This window comes from Poecilia latipinna, unplaced genomic scaffold (assembly GCF_001443285.1).
Source record: "Poecilia latipinna isolate Pla-1442-1.1 unplaced genomic scaffold, P_latipinna-1.0 Scaffold4399, whole genome shotgun sequence".
Classification (NCBI taxonomy): domain Eukaryota; kingdom Metazoa; phylum Chordata; class Actinopteri; order Cyprinodontiformes; family Poeciliidae; genus Poecilia; species Poecilia latipinna.
Window position 1 is genome coordinate 1 of NW_015117015.1, and position 23,680 is coordinate 23,680.

Here is a 23,680-nt window from a genome sequence, read left to right on the forward strand (position 1 = left end):
TAACAAGCTGCTATTTCTTGCTGTAAAGTTACTTGTAAGTTAGTTTTGTTATATTTGCACTATAAACTAGACCAAAATGACTTGGTAAAATTATGTTGAAGTAGTGCTACTCTTACTTGAGTACAACTTTTGAGGATTCTGTCCACGTCTGGTTCTTTTTTTCGTTTTGTAAATGAACTTAGACGGATGAGTAGGGCTGATAGAGGAAGATAAGAAGTGACACAAAGTGAATTTAAATTCCAAAATTACATTTTCTTTTCTTCTTTCTATCCAGTTTTCTTTGCCAATATTCGTCCAGAACTTCAAGAGCAGGTTCAGATTGACTCCTCCCAGGCCTCAACATGTCGGTCGACCCCGCGGTCGAGCTGCCCTTCTTCTACGGCAGCATCAGTCGCTCGGACGCCGAGCAGCACCTGAAGCTGGCCGGCATGTCGGACGGCCTCTTCCTGCTGAGACAGTGCCTCCGCAGCCTCGGAGGCTACGTCCTGTCTGTGGTCTGGAACCTGGAGTTTCACCACTACACCATAGAGAAACAAATGAATGGGACTTACTGCATCTCCGGAGGGAAGCCTCACTGCGGCCCCGGGGAGCTCTGCGAGTTTTACAGCAAGGACCCCGATGGGCTGGTGTGTCTCCTGAAGAAGCCATGTCTGCGTCCTCCAGAGATGCCCGTAAAGATCGGCGTTTTCGACAAAATGAGGGAGAACATGCTGAGGGAGTACGTCAAGCAGACCTGGAACCTGGAGGTGAGGCATGAAATTCATTCATTCTGTTTAAGACGTGCAAATTCCTTGTTTTTAAGGGGGTTTAATTTTACTACACTGCAGTTCTTAGGACTGAGTTTAAGGAAGAGTTGGGTACTAACTAGTTACATTTACTCAATTACTTTTACTTGAGAAACTTTTCGAAAAAAAAATGTACTTTTAGGAGTATTTTTATTACCCTGTAGTTTGTACTTCTACTTGAGTAATTTTACTATGAAGTATCTCTACTCTTGACTGAAATTCATGGATTTTCTACCCACTGAATGAAAAACAAAAACGTTTTAACAAAAAATCCAGACACACCTGCAGGTTTTGTTTCATAAGTTTTTTATTGAAAGAAACTGATTTGGAATTTTTTTTATTTTGTCTGATTTTCTTATTTTTGTGACTTACATGAATTATTGTCATTTTCGTCCTTAAAATACCAAAATTTCCACTGAAGTTTATATTTTGATCTGCCTGATTTTGTAACTTTTAAATATTAAAAAAATGATCATTTGTACTTGAGTAGACTTCTTACCAAGTATTTTTTTCACTCTTACTTGAGTAATTTCTTGGATGGCTACTTTTTTCCTTTCACTTAACTAAAAATGTGTTGAAGTAGTGCTACTCTTAATAGAGTACAGTTTTTGGGTACTTTACTCACTTCTGGTTTAAGGATGCCTAATTTAATGTGAAGCAAAAATATTTTCATTTACTTTCTAATCCAGTAAATTAAGACAAATCTATTAATACACTGCAAAAACACAAGATCTCACCAACTGATTTTGGTCTCGTTTCTATTGCCAATATCTTAGTACACTAGAAATGAAACAAAACTAACTTATAAGTAGCTTTTCAGCAAGATAAAGAAGCTTGCTTTAACTCAATAATTCCTTAATAGTGACTAAAAAATACTTGTTCCATTGGCATATTATTTTACTTATTACAAGGCATTTTTTCAATGTTATATGTGAAATAATCTGCCAGTACTAATACTTCTTCATCAATGTTAAACAACCTGTAATAAGATATTTGCAGTAGAGACTAGACCAAAAATGCTTGGTAAGATTTTGTGGTTTTGCAGTGTACAGCACCTTAAAAGATCTACACTGAATTCATCTGCAGCTGATTAAACTCACCAAGAAATTTAGACAATTTGAAACTTTACATTTACTTAAAAGAACAAAAATGGAACATGTATGACTTATAACAAGTACATGAGAAAGTGCGAAGTGAAATATTCTGCCAGCTGAGGGTTAGAATTAGAGTAAGACATTTTGGTTTTTAATGTGGGAAAAAACACTGGCAGATCAGGCAAATTAAATCTCCAAGAGAAACACTTTGCAGAAGTGTTACCCTTGATCAGGTTGAGAAAAATCACAATGTTAATGACAATTTCACTTAAATATTATTGCACCAAAACGTTGCACATCAGGGATTTGAGTCGCTCCTTCTCACATTATTTGTACACATACAGCTAAAACTGGATGTTCACTAAAAAGACAATCATTTTTTCTCATTGTCAGATAATAAATCAGATTCACCATTTTAGATCAGATGGGGTTATCAAAAATATTCCTATTCCTGGAAATGTTCGAGTGATAGAAGGCCAACTTTGTAACTGTCTTTATGCGACTCTGAAGGTTCAGGTCAGAGTTCATCACTTTACCCGAATTTCAGGCCTGATCGCTGGTTTCTAGCTGAAATAATTGAAGCTGTGCGTCGTTTCTAGATAATTTCTCTTTAGGTCCAAAGATAATAACTTCAGTTTAGTTTCTGGTTAGTGACTCGGAATAATAACAATTTGAAGAGTTATATTAACTAATCTTATTTGTTGTTATAAATTGAGCTAATGGGAGCATGTAGATATTAAACTGGGGGTGTCCCAGGGTTGAACCTTGTGGAACCCCACATGTGACTTCTGTCCGTTTTGATAAGAAATTACCTACTAACACAAAGAAGTCCCTGTTTTTTTACGCAAGATTCAAACCAGTTAAGTTCTGGACAAGACAGTCCTACCCAGCTTTCCAGTTGCTTCAATAATATAAATAAAATAAAAATATGATAATCAATGATTATCCGTACATGAGTACTTAAAGGCAACCTATTATGCAAAATCCACATTTTGCACATTTTTGTACATGACATTCTACGTTATCTAGCAACCCATATGAAGCTCTGCCTATCACCTAGCAACCCAAAATCCAAACTCCAGCACGTTTTGGTCAGCTGGCTGTACAATGGCTGCTGGAAAAGACTAGTGTTTTATTGTTCAGAAATCACTTGCTGCATTCTTGCTGATTGTGCAGGAAGCTCCACGTCTACTTTTCAAAGATGTACAGTTTTACAATTGCACATCTGTTTGCAGCCATTTTCACATGCGGGTGTAAACGTTGAGGACCACTTTTAACATTTCTGCTGCGTTTGTTCAGGGAGAAGCCATGGAGCAGGCCGTCATCAGTCAGGCTCCTCAGCTTGAGAAGCTGATCGCCACCACCGCCCATGAACAGATGCCCTGGTATCACGGAAAAATCACTCGACTCGAAGGGGAGAGGAGGCTTTACTCTGGAGCACAGCCAGACGGCAAGTTTCTGTAAGCCTCACAGCTCTGCCTCTCTGTGTTGCCACTTGATGTTTTGAGCTATCAACATCTGAGATCTTTATGCAAATTATTATTTTTTTTGTGTATGTTAGTGTCAGAGACAGAGACGAGGCTAATTCGTTTGCGCTCTCTATGATGTACGGGAAAACGGCTTACCACTATCAGATCCAGCAGGACAAATCAGGGAAGCTGGCTATGCCGGAGGGAACAAAGTTTGACACACTGTGGCAGGTAGAGCCTCCATTTTCTTTTCTTTTATTATTTTTACCTTTATTTCTGCAGCAGCTCAAGACCTTTAAATGACTGTAACTTCCTCTGCCTGTTCAGCTGGTCGAGTATCTCAAGATGAAGCCTGATGGTCTGGTAACTGTCCTCGGGGAGGCCTGCGTCAACGGCAAAACTGTAGAACGTAATAAAACATGTTGTACTTGTTCAGTTATAAATAGCAAAAGTATTCATATCCCTTAGAATTTTCCACATTTTGTCATAGTGCAACCTCCAACTTAAATTTATTTTATTGGGATTTTAACTGAGACAAAAAGAGGATCTGTGTTTTAGGATAAATGGAGAATTATATTTCCATCACACATAGATAGTATTTTAAATAAAGGCATAAGTTTTAAGGTCAGGCTCCTATGACCACAATGTTTTTTTTTTTTGTTTGGTTGTCTCCTGCATGGCTCGTGTCATTCTTTTAACAATAGCTTTCCTCTTCAGTGGTTTAAGTTTATAATGCAAACTTGCACCACACTTTTTAGTTATAAAAAGGTTTGAAAACTATGCACAATTTTCCTTTTAATTCACATTTATGCCATGTTTTTGTGCCAGATTATCCCATAAAATTTCAATAAGATACACTAGAGTTTGTGGTTGTAGTGTGACAAAATGTGAAAAGGTTCAAAAGGCATGGATACTTTTTTTATTTGTGTCTCTTTCAATGTTTCAGAGAAACCCAGTGTTCCTTCAGAAGTAAGTATTCACATCCATCTCTGTTAAAATTCAGCTCTTTTTTCAACCCATGAGATTTATCTGGATGTTTTCCTTTCAGAGGCGACCTCGACCGAATGCATACACACCACCGCCAGGAGGTCAGTTATTTATTTACATTGTAACGCAGCACTTTTATTACCAAACTATGGAGAGCAGTTTCATCAAAATTGAGTGAATCTGCTCAATTATTTTATGAACAAAATAAATTTTGTTATTCATAAATATTCCCATGAAATAAAAACAAAAATATTGCTATTGTCAATCATATTTTAATTTGTTTATTTCAAGATTTATTTAATCTTTCTGCATATCACATTTTATTTATAATTTTGTAACAACTGAAGATAACAGTTACTTGACTGTGTTATTGTTAAAACCCTATTGTCTAGGGGTTCAGAGAAGTGTCCAGAGAAAGAAGTGAAATTTAAAATTATTTATTACAAAAAGGATAGTTTCACAAACAAAACACAATACAACCTAACTCACTCAAAAGAAGACTAACAAACTAAAGAGGGTTAAGTGAACCTCCACCAATTAAACAACAATAACCAAACAAGTTAGCCTAAGCTAAATTTAAAACAACCCAAAAGAAAAACACTAAAGGAATACTAAGGAAGCACCAAACACAAGTTTCTAGATTGCTTTAAAGTCAGTCAAGATCAGAGTTAAAACTGCTAAGCAGAGCAAAAATGGGTCAGCAGAACAAAGTACTTCAAAGCTGCCCAAACCAGTCATCAGCCACAAACAGCAAAGCTGGGAGACACCTGAACAAAGCCTTCCAGTCGCCTTTTATAGGGTGCAGGTGGGCCTCATCAGTCTGATTGACTGGGTCATCATCTGCTGGTCCAATGGTGTTGGTGCTTTTCTGCAGCCAATCAGCAGAGGTGCTAGAACAGCCCCTTCTAGATGTCAGGGGCTGTTAACAGCTATAAAGTGGCAATATATACCCAGAAAACACATAATACTGACCCTTTAATACCCTTTATTTAGTTTTGCTTAAATAGAACATACTCTGTTCCCAGTATACTTTTATGCATGAAAACAATACTACTATTTGGACGTGGAGCTTATTTTTATAAACACACTGAACATGTCTCATTCCTCTATCAGCTGCTGCGCTGGCCTCAAAGAAAGTTACTTCTGTGCCTAAAGAGCGCGACCTTCTGCCCATGGATTGTGATGGATTTAACCCATATCACAACCCGAATGAGATCAAGAAATTCAACATCCAGCGGGACCAGCTGATCATGGACGAGGTGGAGCTCGGCTCTGGAAACTTCGGCTGCGTCAAGAAGGGCGTCCTCAGGACAGAATCGTGAGATTAACACTATTTTTTTACAAAACCAGCAACAATATTCCACACGATTTATGACTGCTTAACGACAATATTTAACTCTGTAACCACAGAGGCCAGGTAGACGTGGCCATCAAGGTGCTGAAGAGTGAAAATGAAAAGCTGGTGAAGGACGAGATGATGAGGGAGGCAGAGATCATGCACCAGCTGGACAACCCGTTCATCGTCCGCATGCTGGGCCTTTGCAATGCCGAGCACCTGATGCTCGTCATGGAGATGGCGGCAGCCGGTCCGCTCAACAAGTTCCTCTCCACCAAAAAGTGAGTATGCAGAGGGGAGAAAATAAATAAATGTCTTTAAAACTATTTGAATGGAAACAAATCAATACATTAACTTCCTGCAGTGTTTATAAAACACAATGGGGAAAGAACATTAATTTAAATGTGACTTCTGTGTCTCTTTGTGTGAAATTAAAACTGATTTTAGATGCATTGCTGCTCTAACACACCTGAATCATATGAATAACTCATAACTCATACCTTTTAATAAAATTAATGGGATGCTGAAGAGGTAATTCAATGATCTGATTGAGCAGAGAGACATATAAAACCTGCAGGAGAGTAAAATCTCGAGGACTGCAGTTGGCAACCAGTCAATTAAAAAATATATTTGTACATCAATACAAACAGAAGTCATATGTCGGGTACCAATAGGTTCAATCCTGGGATCCGTACCATTTGATATCTACATTCTCCCTCAGGTTATAACAATAAATAAGATTAACTGTGCAGATGATTCAAAGCTCTACATTACGATGTCACCAGGTGACTCAGAACCCATCCAATCACTGAACAGATGCTCAGAACAGATAAATGTGTGGATGTGCCAAAACTTTCTCCGGCTAAACAGAAACAAAACTGAAGTTATTATCTTTGGACCTAAAGAGGAGCGAACTAGAATCAATGCACAGCTTCAGTTATTACAACTAAAACCTAACGATCAGGCCCGAAACCTGGGAGTAGTGATGGACTCTGACCTGAACATTCAGCGCCACATAAAGACAGTCACAAAATCAGCCTTCTACCACCTGAAGAACATCTCCAGGATTAGAGGATTTATGTCTCAGCGAGATCTAGAGATACTCATCCTTGCATTTATCTTTAGTCGCATTGATTACTGCAACAGTACCTTCACAGGTCTGCTGATCCAGAACGCTGCTGCTGGCATTCTGACTAGAAATAGAGCACATAACACCAGTTCTAAAGTTCTTCCATTGGCTCCCTATAGCTCAGAGAATAGACTTTACTGTTGTTAGTTTATAAATCACTGAACAGCTTAGCACCACAATACATTAAAGATCTGCTGCTGTTGCATCAACCGTCCAGAACCTCTCAGATCTTCTGGTTCTGGTTCTACTCTGCATCACCAGAACCAGAACCAAACTAGCTAGAAGAAGTAGCATTCAGCTTCTATGAACCACAAATCTGGAATAAACTTCCAGAAAACTGCAAAACAGCTGAAACACTAACTTCCTTTAAATCTAGACTTAAAACCCACCTGTTTAGGATTTCTTTCCTTTAGCTATAAGTGAAACATCGATCAATATGTTTGATGCATATTTGCTTGATGATGGGATTTACGAATTCCATCATGTACTGTTTATTATTTGTTTCAGAATTGGTGACTATAATGTTTTTATGATGTAAAACACTTTGAATTACCTTGTTTTTTAATGTACTATATAAATAATTTTGTCTTATGTCAGGGTAAGTACTCAAATGAGCATTTGTAGGAGGCTAATTTCAGATACAAGACAAGATTCTTTTCAAATTAACCAAAGATTAAGTAAAAAACAATTTACACATTAAGTAAGCAGAGGATCTGAGAAGTAAAAATACTGGAGAATGAGCAAATATACTGGGAAGATCAGCAGAAGTTAGTGGATTAGAAATATGAAACAAAAGATGAACAAAGAGCTGGAACACATGAAGGAACCTGAGGACATCTAGTGCCAACAGCAGGAACAACAAGTCCAAGCCATCAAACTGAGCAATATTTAAAAAAATACTTCAATATAACAAAACCAAACCAAGATAAACAGAAAATAAAAGCATCAAATCACAATTCCTCCATTCAAGACAGACTATCATTATTGCTCAGACTCTCCTTGTTCGTATCCGTCTCAGGGAAACTGTGTCTGTGGAGGACATCGTCAACCTGATGCACCAGGTATCGATGGGGATGAAGTATTTGGAGGACAAGAACTTTGTGCACAGAGATCTGGCAGCTCGCAACGTCCTGCTGGTCAACCAGCAGTTCGCCAAAATCAGTGACTTTGGGCTTTCCAAGGCACTGGGAGCAGATGACAACTACTACAAAGTACGCAGCCACATTTCTTTAAGGATGAGAGACAATAATCACGGCCTACTATTCATTACTAAATGGAATAAGAAGTCTTTAAAAGTAAAATTGTTGTGTTTGCTTACCATCAATTAATGATGTTTCCAGGCTCGTACAGCAGGTAAATGGCCACTGAAGTGGTACGCTCCAGAATGTATAAACTTCCACAAATTCTCCAGTAAAAGTGACGTGTGGAGCTTTGGCGTCACCATGTGGGAGGCCTTCTCCTACGGAGGAAAACCCTACAAGGTAACAGCAATCTGCAAGAGTGAATTTATGAAAGATTCTCACCAGGATCTGAAGAACTCTTAAGCGTCATGCTACAACTTCTACCTCTCTGACTTTTCTCCAGAAAATGAAAGGTCAGGAGGTCACGGCTTTCATTAACAACGGGGGCCGTATGGAGCGTCCGCCAGCGTGTCCAGAGAGGATGTACACACTGATGAGAGAGTGCTGGACACATTCGTAAGAAACCAAATCTCATTCACCTCGCAGTTGACATACAGAGCCTCGCAATGTATTTACACCCATTAAATGTTTAGTGCAGGGGTGTCCAAAGAACCCGTGATCACATTTCAAGAATATCCTAAAATTGGTTTGTTGCTTCAGCAAGTTGATGTAGATCTACATTTTAAAATCTTCAAATGGAAAATGTAATGTGTAATACAAAGTATTCATCCAGGGTTTTGCTTTTTATTTAACTTATTAGTAATATTGATCAAAAACATCCAGTGGTTTTTAATAAAAGGCAGACTTGGGAAGGCCCATTTAGCAAACTTGGGGAAAAAAGAGTGAGCCATAAACTTTTCTTGTTGTTAAAAAGAGACAAAACAATCCAGAAAAAGATGAAAAGTTTAGTATATGATTTTCTGTTTTTTGTCTTAATCTGGCAAACCTGCAAGACCCTTTTTTATTTTAAATCTACAAAGAACTGATTGCTTATTTCATTAAAATGTTGTGTATTTAGTTTATTGATCAAGTAAAAATAAAAATATAAAAGTTTTTGCAATTATAATTAAAGCACTAAAAATAGTTGCAACTTGACATTTTTTCCTTCCATTCCAAAAAGTTTGGGCATCAGTGGTTTAGTGCATTTTATCTGAATTTTATGAGACAGACCAAAAGTTGTGAAAAAGAGGGGAAAAAATTTAACGGATTTTTACAAATAAAATCATATGGAGTGGATTAGTTTTCAGTCCCTTTCATTTTGGCATAAACTAAACTCAGTGCAACCAATTACCTCAGTAATTCATGCTGCATTCCAGTTGTACTTGGAACTGGGAAATTCTGACTTTCCAGTTGGAAAAAAATCAACTGGAGCGCCCTCAGGTTAGAGTTGATGGGAAAGTAGGAGATAAATACATCCTAGAAAACTTGTTTCAGCCTATAGAAGATTTGAGACTGGAGTGGCAGGGATGCATGTGTCACGTAAACCTCAAGAAAATACACTAAACAGCAACTTTATATTATGATCAGTTATAGAAAAGTGCAATGGGTCTGAATATGTTTACATCTAAATCTAAAAATCTACAAAATAAAGAAACAAATGAGGACTTTATTCCATCCTTAGATAAGTAGAAACAAGAAAAAGTCCAAATAAAAAGAAAGTGTAGACAACATTTATAGTTTGCATCATTTTTATTTGATTGCTGCGAAGTTCCAAAGATTGAGTCAGGTTTGTTTTCAAACATGCAGCAAATAATAGTCTGAGGTGACATAAATGCTGCTGTATGAGCCTTGTATTATCAGATTGATAATAACTAAGGTTTTATTTATCACTTTTAGCATTCTAAACCAAGATCTCTCACATTCTTCCCTCTCTCTCTCTTTCCAGCCACGAGGATCGCCCCGACTTCAAGAAGGTCGAGGAGTCCATGAGGACTTATCATTACTCCATATCCAGCAAGGCCAAGCCTGATGGAGCCGAAGCTGCTGCCATGCCTAGCAAGTAGACAGGAAGACAGGCGCATTCTGTCCCACTGCTGCACAAAGCGTCCTTTCAACCAAGCGTTAAACTACCAAAACAAAGGGCATTTCATGAGCGGCGCATAATGATGAGCTTTGAATGCCGAGCAGATACAGCTAAACGGGCCTCATTGACAAAATGTGCATTTGTAAATTGTTCCTGGGTGTTTCAGCTGTGTCAGGAGGGTTACTGTAGGTTTGTGTGTCTGTCATGATCTGAATGTTAAGTGTCTTTGCATTGATGACAGAACTAATTCTGTGTTCTGGTATTTCTAGACTGTAATGGGACTCTATGGCACATGAAGTGTTGTTTTTTTTCTGTACTTCCACCTTAAAGCAGTTTGTCTGTCTTTATACCAAATAAAGCAAAACTAACAAAAAATAGATAATTTGAGTCCAAATTTTATGTTAAGTGATTCATATATATGGAATGGGCACCATAGAAAATACAAAAATATGTTTGTAGAGTTTATGGAAATTTAAATGTGTAACAATTTTTGTCATCCATTTTTTATTCTAAAGCCATCTTGGCTGTGTGGAATGAATGTGCAATGTATTAACATTTTTTTAAAACAACAACTTTGTCATCCTATTACAAACTTAAAGAAACAAAGAGACATCTGTTTATTTCTTAGGGATAAGATTTACTCAGCATCAATTATTGTCTTTATCCTTCAACCAATAGAAAAGGGTTTTTAATACTGTGAGGGTGAAAGTTGGAACAAAAGACCGGGGACGATTAGCTAATGGATTGCAGGTGTGAGGGGTTGCAGCCTGAAGAGACCTAAATCACATTTCCTCCCCCCACCCTTTTTGCCTTAATGCCACCTGTATCTGATTTCTTCATGACAATTTGAAAATTACAGATCGGATTTCTTTTAAGACCCAGGCCACTTAGATATGTGGTCCTAAATCCGATATGTAGCTGATCTTTTCAAATGTGACCTGAAGCTGTACCTGAACGTCATTGATACTCGACAAACGTCACTGTTCTGCGTCCTGTTACGCGCAACCGGGAAGAAAAACAACAGCCATGGCGGACGATCAAGAGGATTAAGTTTTTAATGAACTGGCTCCGGTTGGACAACAACTTTAAAATCGTAAATTATTCTCAATACCATCCACGTTTACTCCCACAAACACTGAGCACTTCTTTTTTTATGGTTCAAGTGTGACGTTATTGCGCCCTCTACAGCGCATGCGGGACATTTTTAGGTCGTTTGCGTTTCACACGGGAGATTACATACAAGTCGCATATATTTGGAATTGTGAAGGACCACGCAAAAAAATATATAAATCAGATTTCACAAGAAAAATCGGAATTTAGCATTAAGGCCTGCAGTGTGAAGCTCAGAGTAACCTTTGACAAAACACAAGGAATAGATTAACAAACTAGAATCACTGAGAAAGGACTGAACTAAACAAGGCTGGCGTAATCAAAACAAGAAAATGAGGAAAACACAATAATAATGGAACTAGAATGAAATGACCAAGACAACCCAAGATCCTAACGTTTTTTGATCTCTGGAAAACAAGCCAATATTTCAATGTTGAGTCTCAGTGGAAGGGTACTGCTCCGTTACCTAGCAACCCCAGGAAGTCCAGCCCATCACCTAGCAACGCAAGCGGAGCTTCAGCCCTTTTGGTCCGCTGGGTTCACCGTTGTATGCGCAGTACAGTAGCTCCTGGGAACTACAAGTGTTTTGTTGCGGGCTTTGTTGATCCCAACTATCGCATTTTAAAGTAAATTAAACTTGGACTGCTTTAAAATATTTCTGAATTCTGAAATGACCAAATTAAGATTATTGAAACTAAACTTTGAGATGGATTCCAACAAAACCATTTGAGGGATGGCACTGAAGCATTCGGTTTTTCAAGATTTAAGGACGCTATTACAGTGGCATAAATGGTTGTTATTGTTAAAACTTTGGCCCACCAAGGGGATTTTGAGGGGATTTTGTGAAAAGCAGTTCTTCTAAGGGAGGAATCAGGTCTGGTTTGCTTGCCTGCACAGCAACCATCTCATTATCTTCATAGTTCATAAGTGGGGGTTGAATGGAACGGGAAGTAAATAGGTAGAGTGGGGAACTATCTGCAATTATGTGAATACTGTACCAGCCTGCCGAGGAGAAAAGAGATGTGAGCCGCAAGGTAAAACTCTGACTTTCTCAGTTAAATTACAGGGAGAACCTGTACAGTCCATACAGAAAAACTCCAGACTGGGATTTAAATCCAGGGCCTTCTTCCTGCAGGGAAACAGTGCTTTGAATTAATGTTTTACTTTTCATTAAGACATAAAACTCTCCTACATTAGTTCATGTGTTTATTTTTTGTGCATCTGCTCTGTCTTCTCAAACTTCCAGCTGGTCGCTCGAGCTGAGATCTGCTGGAGGTTTCTTCCTATTAAAGAGAAGTTTTTCCTCTCTACTGTCCCCACAACATTCATTTACAGTATGAAGGATCCTTATAAAGTCAACAACGCAATACAGACGATTATTTACTGTCACTATGCACCCATGAATACTGCAAGTTAATGAATCTGATTTCATTAGATAGAAAATGTTTTGAACTAATTTGAATAGTAAACTGAACTTAATGCACTGTTTAGTAACCAGGATCAATAGGAACGTGGGTAGGATTGAATGGAAATTATGTATTTTGTGAATGAATTATTAATTATTGATTAACTGAATTTAACTGAAACTGAAAGTTGACAGGAAAGTGGGAGGAAACTTCAATAGTTTCTTTTCTTGAGAAACTATTATTTATGAAGTGGGAACGCTTCATTTACCCAAAAAATTAGTTATAAAGGACGTCAGGACTTCAGTTCTACTTTTTAACTTTTTTGTCCTGGACCAGTTACCTTTGCAACTCGACCTCAACTACAGATGAATGGGTAAAAATACCAACAAGTCATTAAGGATGTTTTTTTCTATTGTATTTGATCACCTGAACCTTACATGTAAAATGCATGTTTTGTGAGTATTTTAATAGATTTACGAGCAATAAAAAGTTATCTAGAGTTGTTTATTTATTTGTGGTTTAAACAGGATATACTGTGGGTTACTTAGACTGCGTTATGAAATAAATGAGGTTAGTCTGACAAGCTCTGTAACACACTGTCAGAGGAAGTGCCTCTGTCTTGCCAGGCAACGCTGAACAAGACCGGAAGTTGAAATGTGGCTTTTCAAAATAAGGTTTTCTCGTTCTATGTACTACGGATTTGTACCTAAAATATGTGATGTAGTTGCTTATGGTTATTTTACATAAATAATAAGCGATTCAAATAATATGTCTCGGTAGTTAAAAAAAAAGATCAAATATAAATTAATCTACATGAGCTTTATTCTCTGTATAAAATGACATTGACAACTTGATTTAGTCACAGTAAAAAAAGATTATAATAATTTACTTTGAGAAAGTAAATTATTAAATTTAATCAAATTGCATATTTATATACATATATGTACCGATTAGACATATGGTACATTTTGAAATCCCAAAAACAAGAAGCAGTAGAAGAAGAAAAATATAATTGTACTCCTTTCTACATATACATTTCTGTTTTCTCTGGTGTGTTTTAAATAAACAACAAGCTAGCTATTAGAGTAGACTGACTGGTTGTAACATCTTAAAAGATATGTGTAGATCCCTAATCTCTTATCTAATCTGTAATCTGTGTACAAATGCCTGCCTACTGAGAATGTGTGAAACACTTTCTATTCATCTCTAATTCCATTAAAAAAAATTTCCCAAAGTTTTATTCATGTATGTACAACCTGGGTAAGATTCATTATGTAGTATCCAAGCAACAATATTTTTTATAAATTCGTTACAATCCAGTGGAAAAATTCAAGTCGATTATTTTGAAGGTCTCAACCGGAAGTCACTAGCCTTACCGCTAACTTTGTGGTGGTATACTTTTCGCATTTCAGGGAGGAGTCAGACGTTAGTTTCTTCATTAAAGTGGCATATTTATTGATTTATCGCCGTCTTTGCAGCATGTTTAGCTGCCTGAACCCATAATGTAGGTCGCGCATATCACTGACGTACAGCTATCGACGAGTTATCGTGTAATCTTTCGGCAGAAGACCGAAGGAAACAGGAAGGCGGAACAAGTAAGTTCGGGAAAGTGCCTTTCAACTGTGCGGTTTCGTCACCGTTTGATCAGACCGTCTCAGATAACTGATGTTGTTTGTGGTTGATTTGGTTGATAATTGTAATTGTGGGTATATAAGGTTTCTTGTGTATGATTATTGTTATTATTATTATTTTATTTTTCGTTGTTGTTTTTTTGAGCAACAAGTCCGTGCGCGCTGTGCAGCGTCTAGAACAAACTTCACCAACAGTCGTCATGTGCCCCGCTGTTTTAATCTCCGGGGCTTTCATAATGGAAAATGAGCTAAAAACGACACAAATCCGCATTGTTATGAGGGGGGTGGTGCTCATTCTTCAGACAGAGGGCTAAATAACGGCACTAGTGTGAAGTTGCGATGCTAAAGGCGGGTTCCGTCGTTTTAAAGGTTGTGCATCGTAAGCTTTCAGGGCTCTGAAGTAGGAAATGACTCACGCAGACTCCATGTTTCATCTTTAATGTAGAAGTAACGCTGTTTCACCTTAATTATTGACTTTACTTAACTTGTTTTGAATGTATTTAAAATTGGTGGCACTATTTTGTAGCCGATAAAGTTGGGTTTCATTTTAAACATTTAACATTTTGAGGGAAGGAGGGGGATTCCTTCTTTTGCGCCCCACCTGTATTCATTGGAGACACAAAAATGCCATAAATATAACATATTTTTACACATTATAACAAATATTCATGATAATTCAGAATTGTAAACCCCTTTAGTGGTCATTTTAGTAGTTTATGTCTATTTTTGCTTCTTAAAAACACAAAAAGTGGATTTTCCTTTTCTTCCCTTCCCATATATGCACATTTTAATTTCTCAGTGGGTATTCTACAAACCTTGAAGTCTCAAAAAATAACAGCAACCCTGATTCTGATCCATATTTGAGATTTTTTTTTCAGTGCAAAGTGATAAAGAATTTGCTCCACCAGGATCCATGGAGACGTTGCTATAAAGATAGTAATTTTTACAGCATGAAAATATTCCTGAAATCAAAAATAAACTGTGGTCATTGAGGCATGTCTCCTGACATCTGATGAAAACTGATTTTAAACTATATGAACAATAGTTCTGGGGTCATTTAGCGAAATCTGGGAAAAAACTGTGACCCAAAATCATGCTTAATTAAAAGATATATTTAGACGTGATAAAAATGTTCAACAAAAATCCTTTAGTGAAACTTGTCAGAATATTTCAGTTAATTGATCAACTAAAAGATCAAATTTATGAATGCAGAGTTTTAAAAACTGTGACAGAATATTATAGAGAATATTAAACTATGAATTATTTTCTGTTTTTGATCTGCGATTTGTGCAGCATCTACCCCAAAAATGTTGAAAACATTAACAGGATTGACTAAAGACGAGAATAAAAAATAGTAAGTATAAAAGTACAAACTTTTTAAAATATTTGAGATGAAATCTGAAGTGGATAATAATGCTTAACTGTTTAATAACTGAAATCATGTAGAATTTTTTGATTCTGACTACTGGAAATGAATATTATCTTACTATAGATTACCTTTCAAGAAGAAAAAATAGTCTCAAAATAATAAATGTGGATGTTTTTGTATTTTGATGTGTATTTAGTCTGTTAATTCAATCCCAAATCAATGAGAACAGCAGTTTGATCTGACTCAGATTTGAACCAGATGAGTTTTCAAGCAGCTTTTAATTTGTTTGTGTGCGAAACAGAACGGGTTTGGACTATGGACCTTAGAGAGTCTGCAGCTTTATACAGTCGCCTCAGAAACAGTCAACTTTAAAATGAAGCCAATATTCAGATTTGTGTGTGAAGTTTGAACTTTAGGTTTTATTTCTGTTGATGAGCCGGTTTGGGGCATCAAAAACACCCAGTTCTGTTCAGCAATGTGAATTCACTGATCTGCTACCATTGACGTTTGTCACAAAATTACTTTTTTCTCTTAATCATTAAATGGATGAATGCACCAACCAACGGTGTGTGCTTTCCTGTAATTTACCCCCATCAAAAAATCTGAAGTCTTTATTCAGTTTTATAGTTTTTTTGGGGGTGAAATAATTGGCAGCAAACCTCAAAGAATTCCAAAAATTGGCCTCGCACCACATTTGCAACCTTATATTTTGCTACTTTAATGTCTAATCTGATTCTTATTTCTTCTGGATGCAGGTTAAGAAGCAGAAGCCAAACGGTTTGAAAACACTGAGGTCTGCAAAGGTTGTTTGCGCAACCTTTTGACTGCGTCCTCCTCCACAGTAAATAATTCACCAGAGGGATCCGTCGTAGGCGACCATGTCTATGGCCCTGAAGCAAGTCTTCAACAAAGACAGAACGTTCCGGCCCAAACGCAAGTTCGAGCCCGGCACGCAGCGCTTCGAGCTGCACAAGAAGGCGCAGGCGTCTCTAAACGCGGGCCTGGACCTGAAGCAGGCCGTGCAGCTGCCGCACGGCGAGGACCTCAACGACTGGGTGGCCGTCCACGTGGTCGACTTCTTCAACCGCATCAACCTCATCTACGGCACCATCAGCGATTCCTGCACCGACCAGACTTGCCCCGTTATGTCCGGCGGGCCCAAGTACGAGTACCGCTGGCAGGACGAGCACAAGTACAAGAGGCCGACCGCGCTGTCGGCGCCCAAGTACATGAGCCTGCTCATGGACTGGATCGAGGTACAGATCAACAACGAGAACATCTTCCCCACCAACGTCGGTGAGTCTTTGTTTAGTTTTTTTTTTTTTTTTTTTTTTTTTTTGAGTTTCGCTAATTTATTTTATTTTATTCACTGATTTTTCTATATTCGCAAACCAACAAAGTAGTGCTAAATAACCGGATAAGAGAACGAATAACCTCAACAGAAATAAAATAAACATAAAAAACTAGGAGGTGTGCGGTAAGATGGATACATTCAGAACAAAGACAAAAAAACTGAAATAATCAAATGGTGTCGAAACAAAAACAATAACATTGGTCCGTTAAGATATACTGCTCTGGAAAAATTAAGATACCACTTAAAATGATGAGGTTCTCTGATTTCACTCTTTATAGGCTTATGTTTGAGTAAACAAAACAACAAATCAAATGAATTATAAAGTCGTTGTAAGCAAAATTGTCCTTCAAAAAAAAGAAAAAAAGAGATTTAGTTGAGACCAAAACATCAGATTGAAAACTTTTATCATATAGTTTTTGGTAGTAAAAAAGAGAAAAAATGATAAATCATACAAATTGAAATAATTGAGGTTGTTTTAATTTATCATGTGATTAATTGATTTCTTGCAACAGACCTAATCTGTTCTCCTGTTTTATAGTTAAATATTGAAGGAATTGCTGTATTAAAATAAGGGACATTGAGTAAATTGTTTCTTTAAATTTGCAGATAAACCATCGTCTATGTTGAGTACAGTAACACTGGTAATAAATGTCAATTTAAAATTGCACATACACTTTCAAGCTGCAGTATGTAAAAAAAAAATATTTATGAAACGGATAATAATAACAGCCATTTGCTGAAAGAGCAACATTAGCTCATTAGTTATTACTAACTATTAGCAGTAGCTATTAGCTACTATTGGCAGTAGCTAATAGTTAGTAATAAGGCCAAAAAACCTTTTGTCTGTAAATATATTCTACCCAGAAATAGTCAAGTGGCAGTTTTAGCTTCATACAAAATAAACAATGAAAAACTTTACATTTATTTTATTTAAAGGTTGCATACTGCAGCTTTAATTCTTCTGCATCACATCAGACACAAAATAAGCTAACATTAATGGCTTCCTAAATCATCATGATAACAAAGGATTACTATAATCTCGGTTTCTGAAAGCCTCTCCGTTTGTATAAAAAGTAAATAAAAGACTAAAGACATTACATCTTTACTCCTCTATCTGTAATTTGATGTTCTTATAGTGAAGATTAATTTTGCTTAAAAATGCATATTTGATATTAAATATATGGATAAAATATTCCTAGAAAATGTATGCACATTTTTAGTTTTATTATTCTCAACAATAACTATTAGCATTTAATGCATTCTGCATTATTATATGCAAATATTTACACATTAAATATGAGTTAAGATTCAACATTGTGACCTAACCCTATGAAATAATTTATGCATTTCTAAAAAAAAAAAGTAAAAAAAAATTTGATGATGTAGAAATAATCAGTTTCTATACTGAAAATGTAACATTACGATTATTTAACTTATTTCTGAATCTGTGTACAGTAAACTGGTTTTATTTAGATATTCACATTATCCTCAGTTAAGTTGAATAAATCTGGATGAATCAAAGTTGTTTTGATCTTCTGCAGTCAAACCTTCATGTTAACCGTTTCATAAAACTCATATTCAACAGAAAATGAAACATAGAGCTCATTCAGCAGGGTAAATCAACCCATTGTGTCCTTATCCGCTCATCAGCAGCGCCTGCTCTTCACGTGTGGCCTTTGAGTTTCTGTGGTTCCCATCAGTCCGAACTCTCCGTTTATTCTCGCTAAACTTGAAGTTGTTGAAAGAAAACCACTTCCTCCTCTGCAGCTCTACAGTCAACATTTATCACCAGTTTCTTTTGACGCTTTTTCCACCATGAAGCTTCCTGAGACGAAGCCAAACGAGCTGAAGTATGGAGACAAACGGGTTTTCTAGTGTCAATAAAAATGTTTTTCTACAGGGTGTCTTTGATTGTAGCCTAGATAAGAGGAAAATTATTTTTGCCGCAGTCGCTTCTAATAGCAAAAATATAATTTAGAAAGCTTGAAACACTAAAACAAGTAACGCAGTGGGAAAATTAAACACAATGTCAAAGACAGAGTAATCAAAAGGAACAATCGCTTCAGATATTACAAATGCAGAAGGTTGAGATGAGATAATTTGCAGATTGTTTGTAGAGACAACATGAAAGTCGTTAATAGCCCTAGAGCTGCAATGGCCAAGTATGAGGTTATGGTTTAATGTTGTTTAAACAGAAAACACTGCTTGTTGTTTACTGTAGCCTAGTTTTACTCTGACTCAGTTACTGTGCAGAGAAATTGAGACCATGACGTAATAATGCAAGATTACGTTTACAAAGATCAATAAACTTTAAATTCTAATGAACATTTAACGCTGGAAAATAAACAAAATGCTTCATAAAGTTAATTATAAAGTCTCTGCAAACAAAATTGTCCCTCACAAAAGGGCTAAAGCACCAGACTGAAGACTTTATTCATCCAGTTTTTGGTAGAAAGAGGAAAAAAGTTAAATCATGCTAATTGTTGAGTTTAATTCATGATCCAATTAATTAATTGATTTTTTTTTTTTTTTTTTTTGCTTATTGCAACAGGCCTATTTATAATGTTGAATAAAAATCAAAATAAAGTTCAACCTGAAATGATCATCTGTAACCCAAACTCTGGTGCAAAAAGCAACTTTTAAAAATAACCTGTGGAAAAAAATAAATAAATAAAATAGTTGTGCAATCCAAAATATGAAGCGTTTGTATTTCAAGGCTGGATTTATTAGATTACCTTCTGCGTTTCGCATCGCAGACGTTGAGGATTCGGTAAAACCGTGGCAGTGGCGTTCTCGTCTGGACGTTATTATCTCTGCATGTATGCATGGCCTCTGCTGCGGCTCAGCAGCTGACTTTACAACAGAAACATCCAGGCAGTGGATTAAAAAAATGGGTCACACCATGCCCAGTGCACTATGAATAGAAACCACCGCTGATGTGAACTACTTCCTGCTAATTTTGTCAAAGCAAACTGCAGTCAGACGAACAGAAAATGTAACTTTTTACTAGGTAGTTTGTTGTGAACATGTTTTATGTTTGGTGCAGACAGTAAGAAAGAGAGTCTCTCCTTCTGCTGCTCCCCCAGGTACTCCTTTCCCTAAGTGCTTCATGCAGGTGGCTAAGAAGATTTTGTCTCGTCTGTTCCGGGTGTTTGTCCACGTCTACATCCACCACTTCGACCGGGTCTCCCAGATGGGCGCTGAGGCGCACGTCAACACCTGCTACAAGCATTTCTATTACTTCGTCACTGAGTTCAACCTGACGGACCACAAAGAACTGGAACCCCTGGTGAGTCAAACACACCTGGACCTGAGCAAACTAAACACCAGAGAGGCTTCAAATGGGGGCAAATCAGAGAGCAAACAACCTAATAAATAATAATTACAGATCCTTGTTTTAATTTGATTTAATTGGTTAAATTATATTAAAATTTACAAATGAAGACAAGATTATTTTCTAAAGGAACTTTCATTTTAACATTAACTTAAAAATCTGTATGTCTTAGATAAAAAAGTAAAAGTATTATGTGGAAGGAATTTAGGAAAAACAAATAATTAAAAATCAAAGCTTTAGCGCCCCTAGCGGTGAAACGGCGTAAAAGCACCACCATTTCACAACATACCTGAACATTTGATTCTTTTAGTACATCTAGGTAATTATATGATATTCATGATATATATAATAATATATACTAACAATATATATTAATAATAATGTGCTAATATAATATAATATTATAATATTACTATTATCTCAGTATTTAATTTCCCTTTGGATTAATGAAGTATTTTTAATTGAATTTGAATTATCTATTATTATTTAAATAGAGAAAATATTGTCAACAACAAGAGTCATTGTTAAAGAAGCTGGCTGTTCAGAGAGATCTATTTTTGGAAAGTTGAGTGGAAGGAAAAACTTTTAGGCATAGATTTGTAAGTACCTGGGAAAAGCACAGTCAAAGTGTCCTGAACTCTGGGTAAAGAGGACTAGACTGTTGCTCAGATGCAATCAAATCAGACTTTTAATTTGGAAATCAAGGTCGTAGAGAAAGTGGAGAGGCACACTCTGTCTTGAGGTTCGCTGGAGCTTTCAGAATGATGATTTGGGGCTAAATCGTCTGCTGGCCTAACGCATCCAAAGCCAGTGAAGCCGTTTCCTTCTGATGGTGAGTTTTATGGGGATGAAAGAACCGATACATAGATTAATGACCATGATAGAACTGGAGTGGAACGAGGGCCAACCAAGTACTGCTCAAATAATCAATAGTAGGCTTAGTTGGCTTAACTAAGTTCATCAACTTTTTTTATAATATGCTGGTTTGTTGAGATGTACCTGTTGTGTCATAGTGAGTGATGGTAAAAATAAACTGCCTGCTGTTCAGCTTGAATGAGAAAGTCTGAATCATGCAAAATGCTCTGTGCAGCCAAAAGCAAAAACATGTAAATTTCTACCCATGAAGGTAAACACAGCAGCTCTGCAGACTGACTCGTTTTCATACATGTTGCGAAAACAAACGTTGGGACATTTTATTTGGGTTTAAACTAAGGTTTTCTCTCAAACAGTGCAGTTTTCCTGCAGCCTTACTGAGCATGCTCAGACTGAAGGCCCCTCCCCCCTCTGAGGAAACTGTTTATGGATTTAAAGCAACATGATTTGACATTTCTCGGATCTGAAAAGTAGGTCTCCCTGATCAGATTGAGTTTACAGAGCTGTAAACTCAGAGCTTTAACCTTTAACCTGTTTTCTGTTTTTGATCCATCGACGTCTTTTCATGTGATCAAGCTCTGGAAAAACTCGGCTGCTTCAAAATCAGGACTTTATTTCACCACCTTGGAAGATTAACAATGAAAAATGATTTTAAAAAAAATTATATTATCTGTTTAATCACACATGTATGTTTCCTGCAGTGAATAGTTGAGAAAAATTTTAATTTTAGCCTCACAGAGTCACCATGCTGACCTAATTCAACCAATCTAGAGGGGAAAATGCACCTTAAAAGTAATAATTACATAAATTCTTTACAATATTTTCACAATTTCTTATCAATATTTGCATGCAACATTAACTGGTTTTAGCTGTTGATTGATACAAACTTGCAGAATAAAGAAAAATCTTGTTTTTTGACTAGAAATGAAAGAACGAGATGTTTAAAGCAGCAATTAAGCCAAAACTGTACAAAAAATGTTCTACCCAGAACTTCTGAAGTGACATTTTTAGATTCACCTGCTTCAAAATAAATAAATCTGATCTGTAAAAATAAATAAATCTCAGATTAAGCTCCTGTTGCTCTCCATCTATTAATCAACAGATCAGATGTGTCGTTTAAGTACACTTGATCATTTGCAGCAAAGGAATGCTATAATTTTAGCCAATAAAATGTTTATTTTCTAATTTAAAAAAGGAATTAAATAATTTGTCTATTTGTAATTTTATGTGTTTCTACTATTGCATGAAATAGGTTTCAGTAGTTGAATAAAAAATCAGCAGAATGGAACAATTTCTTTAAAATAAAATATAATCAGTTGTACTCAGAAAAAATGTAGCAATACTCTTGAACTCACACATTTAAATTAATTTATGCCTTGAAAATTAAAGTTTTTTTTTATTCTATTAGAGCTTTATTAGGAATTAACTTGTTTTACTGGTGCAGCTCAATAAATCAGAAAATCATTGAAAAGTTAATTTATTTCAGAGTCAGCCATTAATACTGATTATATTTAGCGTTTCTAATAATCGACTCGCTGTTTGTTTCCACAGAAAGAGATGACTGCTCGAATGTGCCACTGAGGGATCTGAGGACACGCTGGACACGTCCATCCGTCCATCTCCATGACTGAATCAGAGAGAGAAATGGGAGCAAAGAAATCCAGAGTCTATTTTTATATTTAAGTACTGTAATCTATTTTATCCACATTCTTTAGGTTTTCAACAAGAATGTTCTCGTGTGAGGCAAACTATTCCTTTAAAAAAGAAAAAAAAAACAAAAGAAAAAAAAGCTCTTGCAGACATGTTATCAGATCACAGTATTAAGAGGCATATGTTTGTGTTCATGTTTTTCTATTTTATTTCAGTCGTTCCACCAGGCTATCTCCTTCCTCTCGGTTTAAAATGATCTGAAATTAGATTTTTATTTCTGACTGTAAGTCTTAAAAATCACTATGTTGTTACATTAAAGTGATTTCTAATCTGTTTTAAGTGGAAGTGGTTTGTTTGTGTTTACATCAACACTGACTGGGTTCCAGCAAAGTTATTATAGTTAAACTAAAACTGACTGAAGGGCAAAACCTGAAACTGGGAAAACATTTTCTTTAACTGAAATAAATAAAAACAGTAATTAATGGGGAAAATGATTATACAACTTACTGAAATACAGATATAATACTCCTCATTTTCCTGTTTATTAATCTATTTTTTTCAGACTGACATGAAATTGATTTTTTTTATTTACTTTTTCCACACAAGCAGTTTACGTCAGTTGTTAGCAAATTATGGCACTTTATGCTCCTCGCGGCGGTACTTAAAACTGTCCGTAAAATGGCGACAGCAAAAGCTGGGACAAAGTGCCAAAGTCAGATGATTGTTCCAGAATAATTTAACTGAAAATCGGTTATATAGGTATAATCACAATACTTTGACTTTTTGTGTTCTGCATCTAAAAATTTAAGTATAAAACAACTCAAACTAGTACTATAACTAATAAAACTAAATAATTAAAGCTGCAGTAACTTTTATAAATGTTTTTTGAATGTATTTTTTTAAAACTGTCTCCATGTCATGTCATATAATGTGAGATAAAATGTGGAAA

At 36.3% G+C, this 23,680-nt stretch overlaps 2 protein-coding genes across 2 annotated transcripts; both read left to right on the top strand.

The window, feature by feature from the left end:
- The first annotated feature begins 341 nt into the window (after positions 1 to 341).
- LOC106942586 (tyrosine-protein kinase ZAP-70-like) lies at positions 342 to 11,278 on the top strand. Its single transcript, XM_015025908.1, has 12 exons — positions 342 to 746; positions 3,179 to 3,339; positions 3,441 to 3,579; positions 3,676 to 3,757; positions 4,295 to 4,317; positions 4,397 to 4,436; positions 5,449 to 5,653; positions 5,746 to 5,952; positions 7,819 to 8,011; positions 8,141 to 8,281; positions 8,385 to 8,497; positions 9,867 to 11,278. Exons 1-12 carry the CDS (start codon positions 342 to 344, stop codon positions 9,982 to 9,984), a joined length of 1,827 nt encoding a protein of 608 aa, XP_014881394.1. The 3' UTR covers positions 9,985 to 11,278.
- Positions 11,279 to 13,880: 2,602 nt separating this feature from the next.
- On the top strand, positions 13,881 to 23,070 carry LOC106942587 (MOB kinase activator 3A). The gene is made up of 4 exons (XM_015025909.1): positions 13,881 to 14,115; positions 16,276 to 16,816; positions 19,961 to 20,163; positions 22,633 to 23,070. Exons 2-4 carry the CDS (start codon positions 16,399 to 16,401, stop codon positions 22,660 to 22,662), a joined length of 651 nt encoding a protein of 216 aa, XP_014881395.1. The 5' UTR covers positions 13,881 to 14,115; positions 16,276 to 16,398; the 3' UTR covers positions 22,663 to 23,070.
- Positions 23,071 to 23,680: the final 610 nt, after the last annotated feature.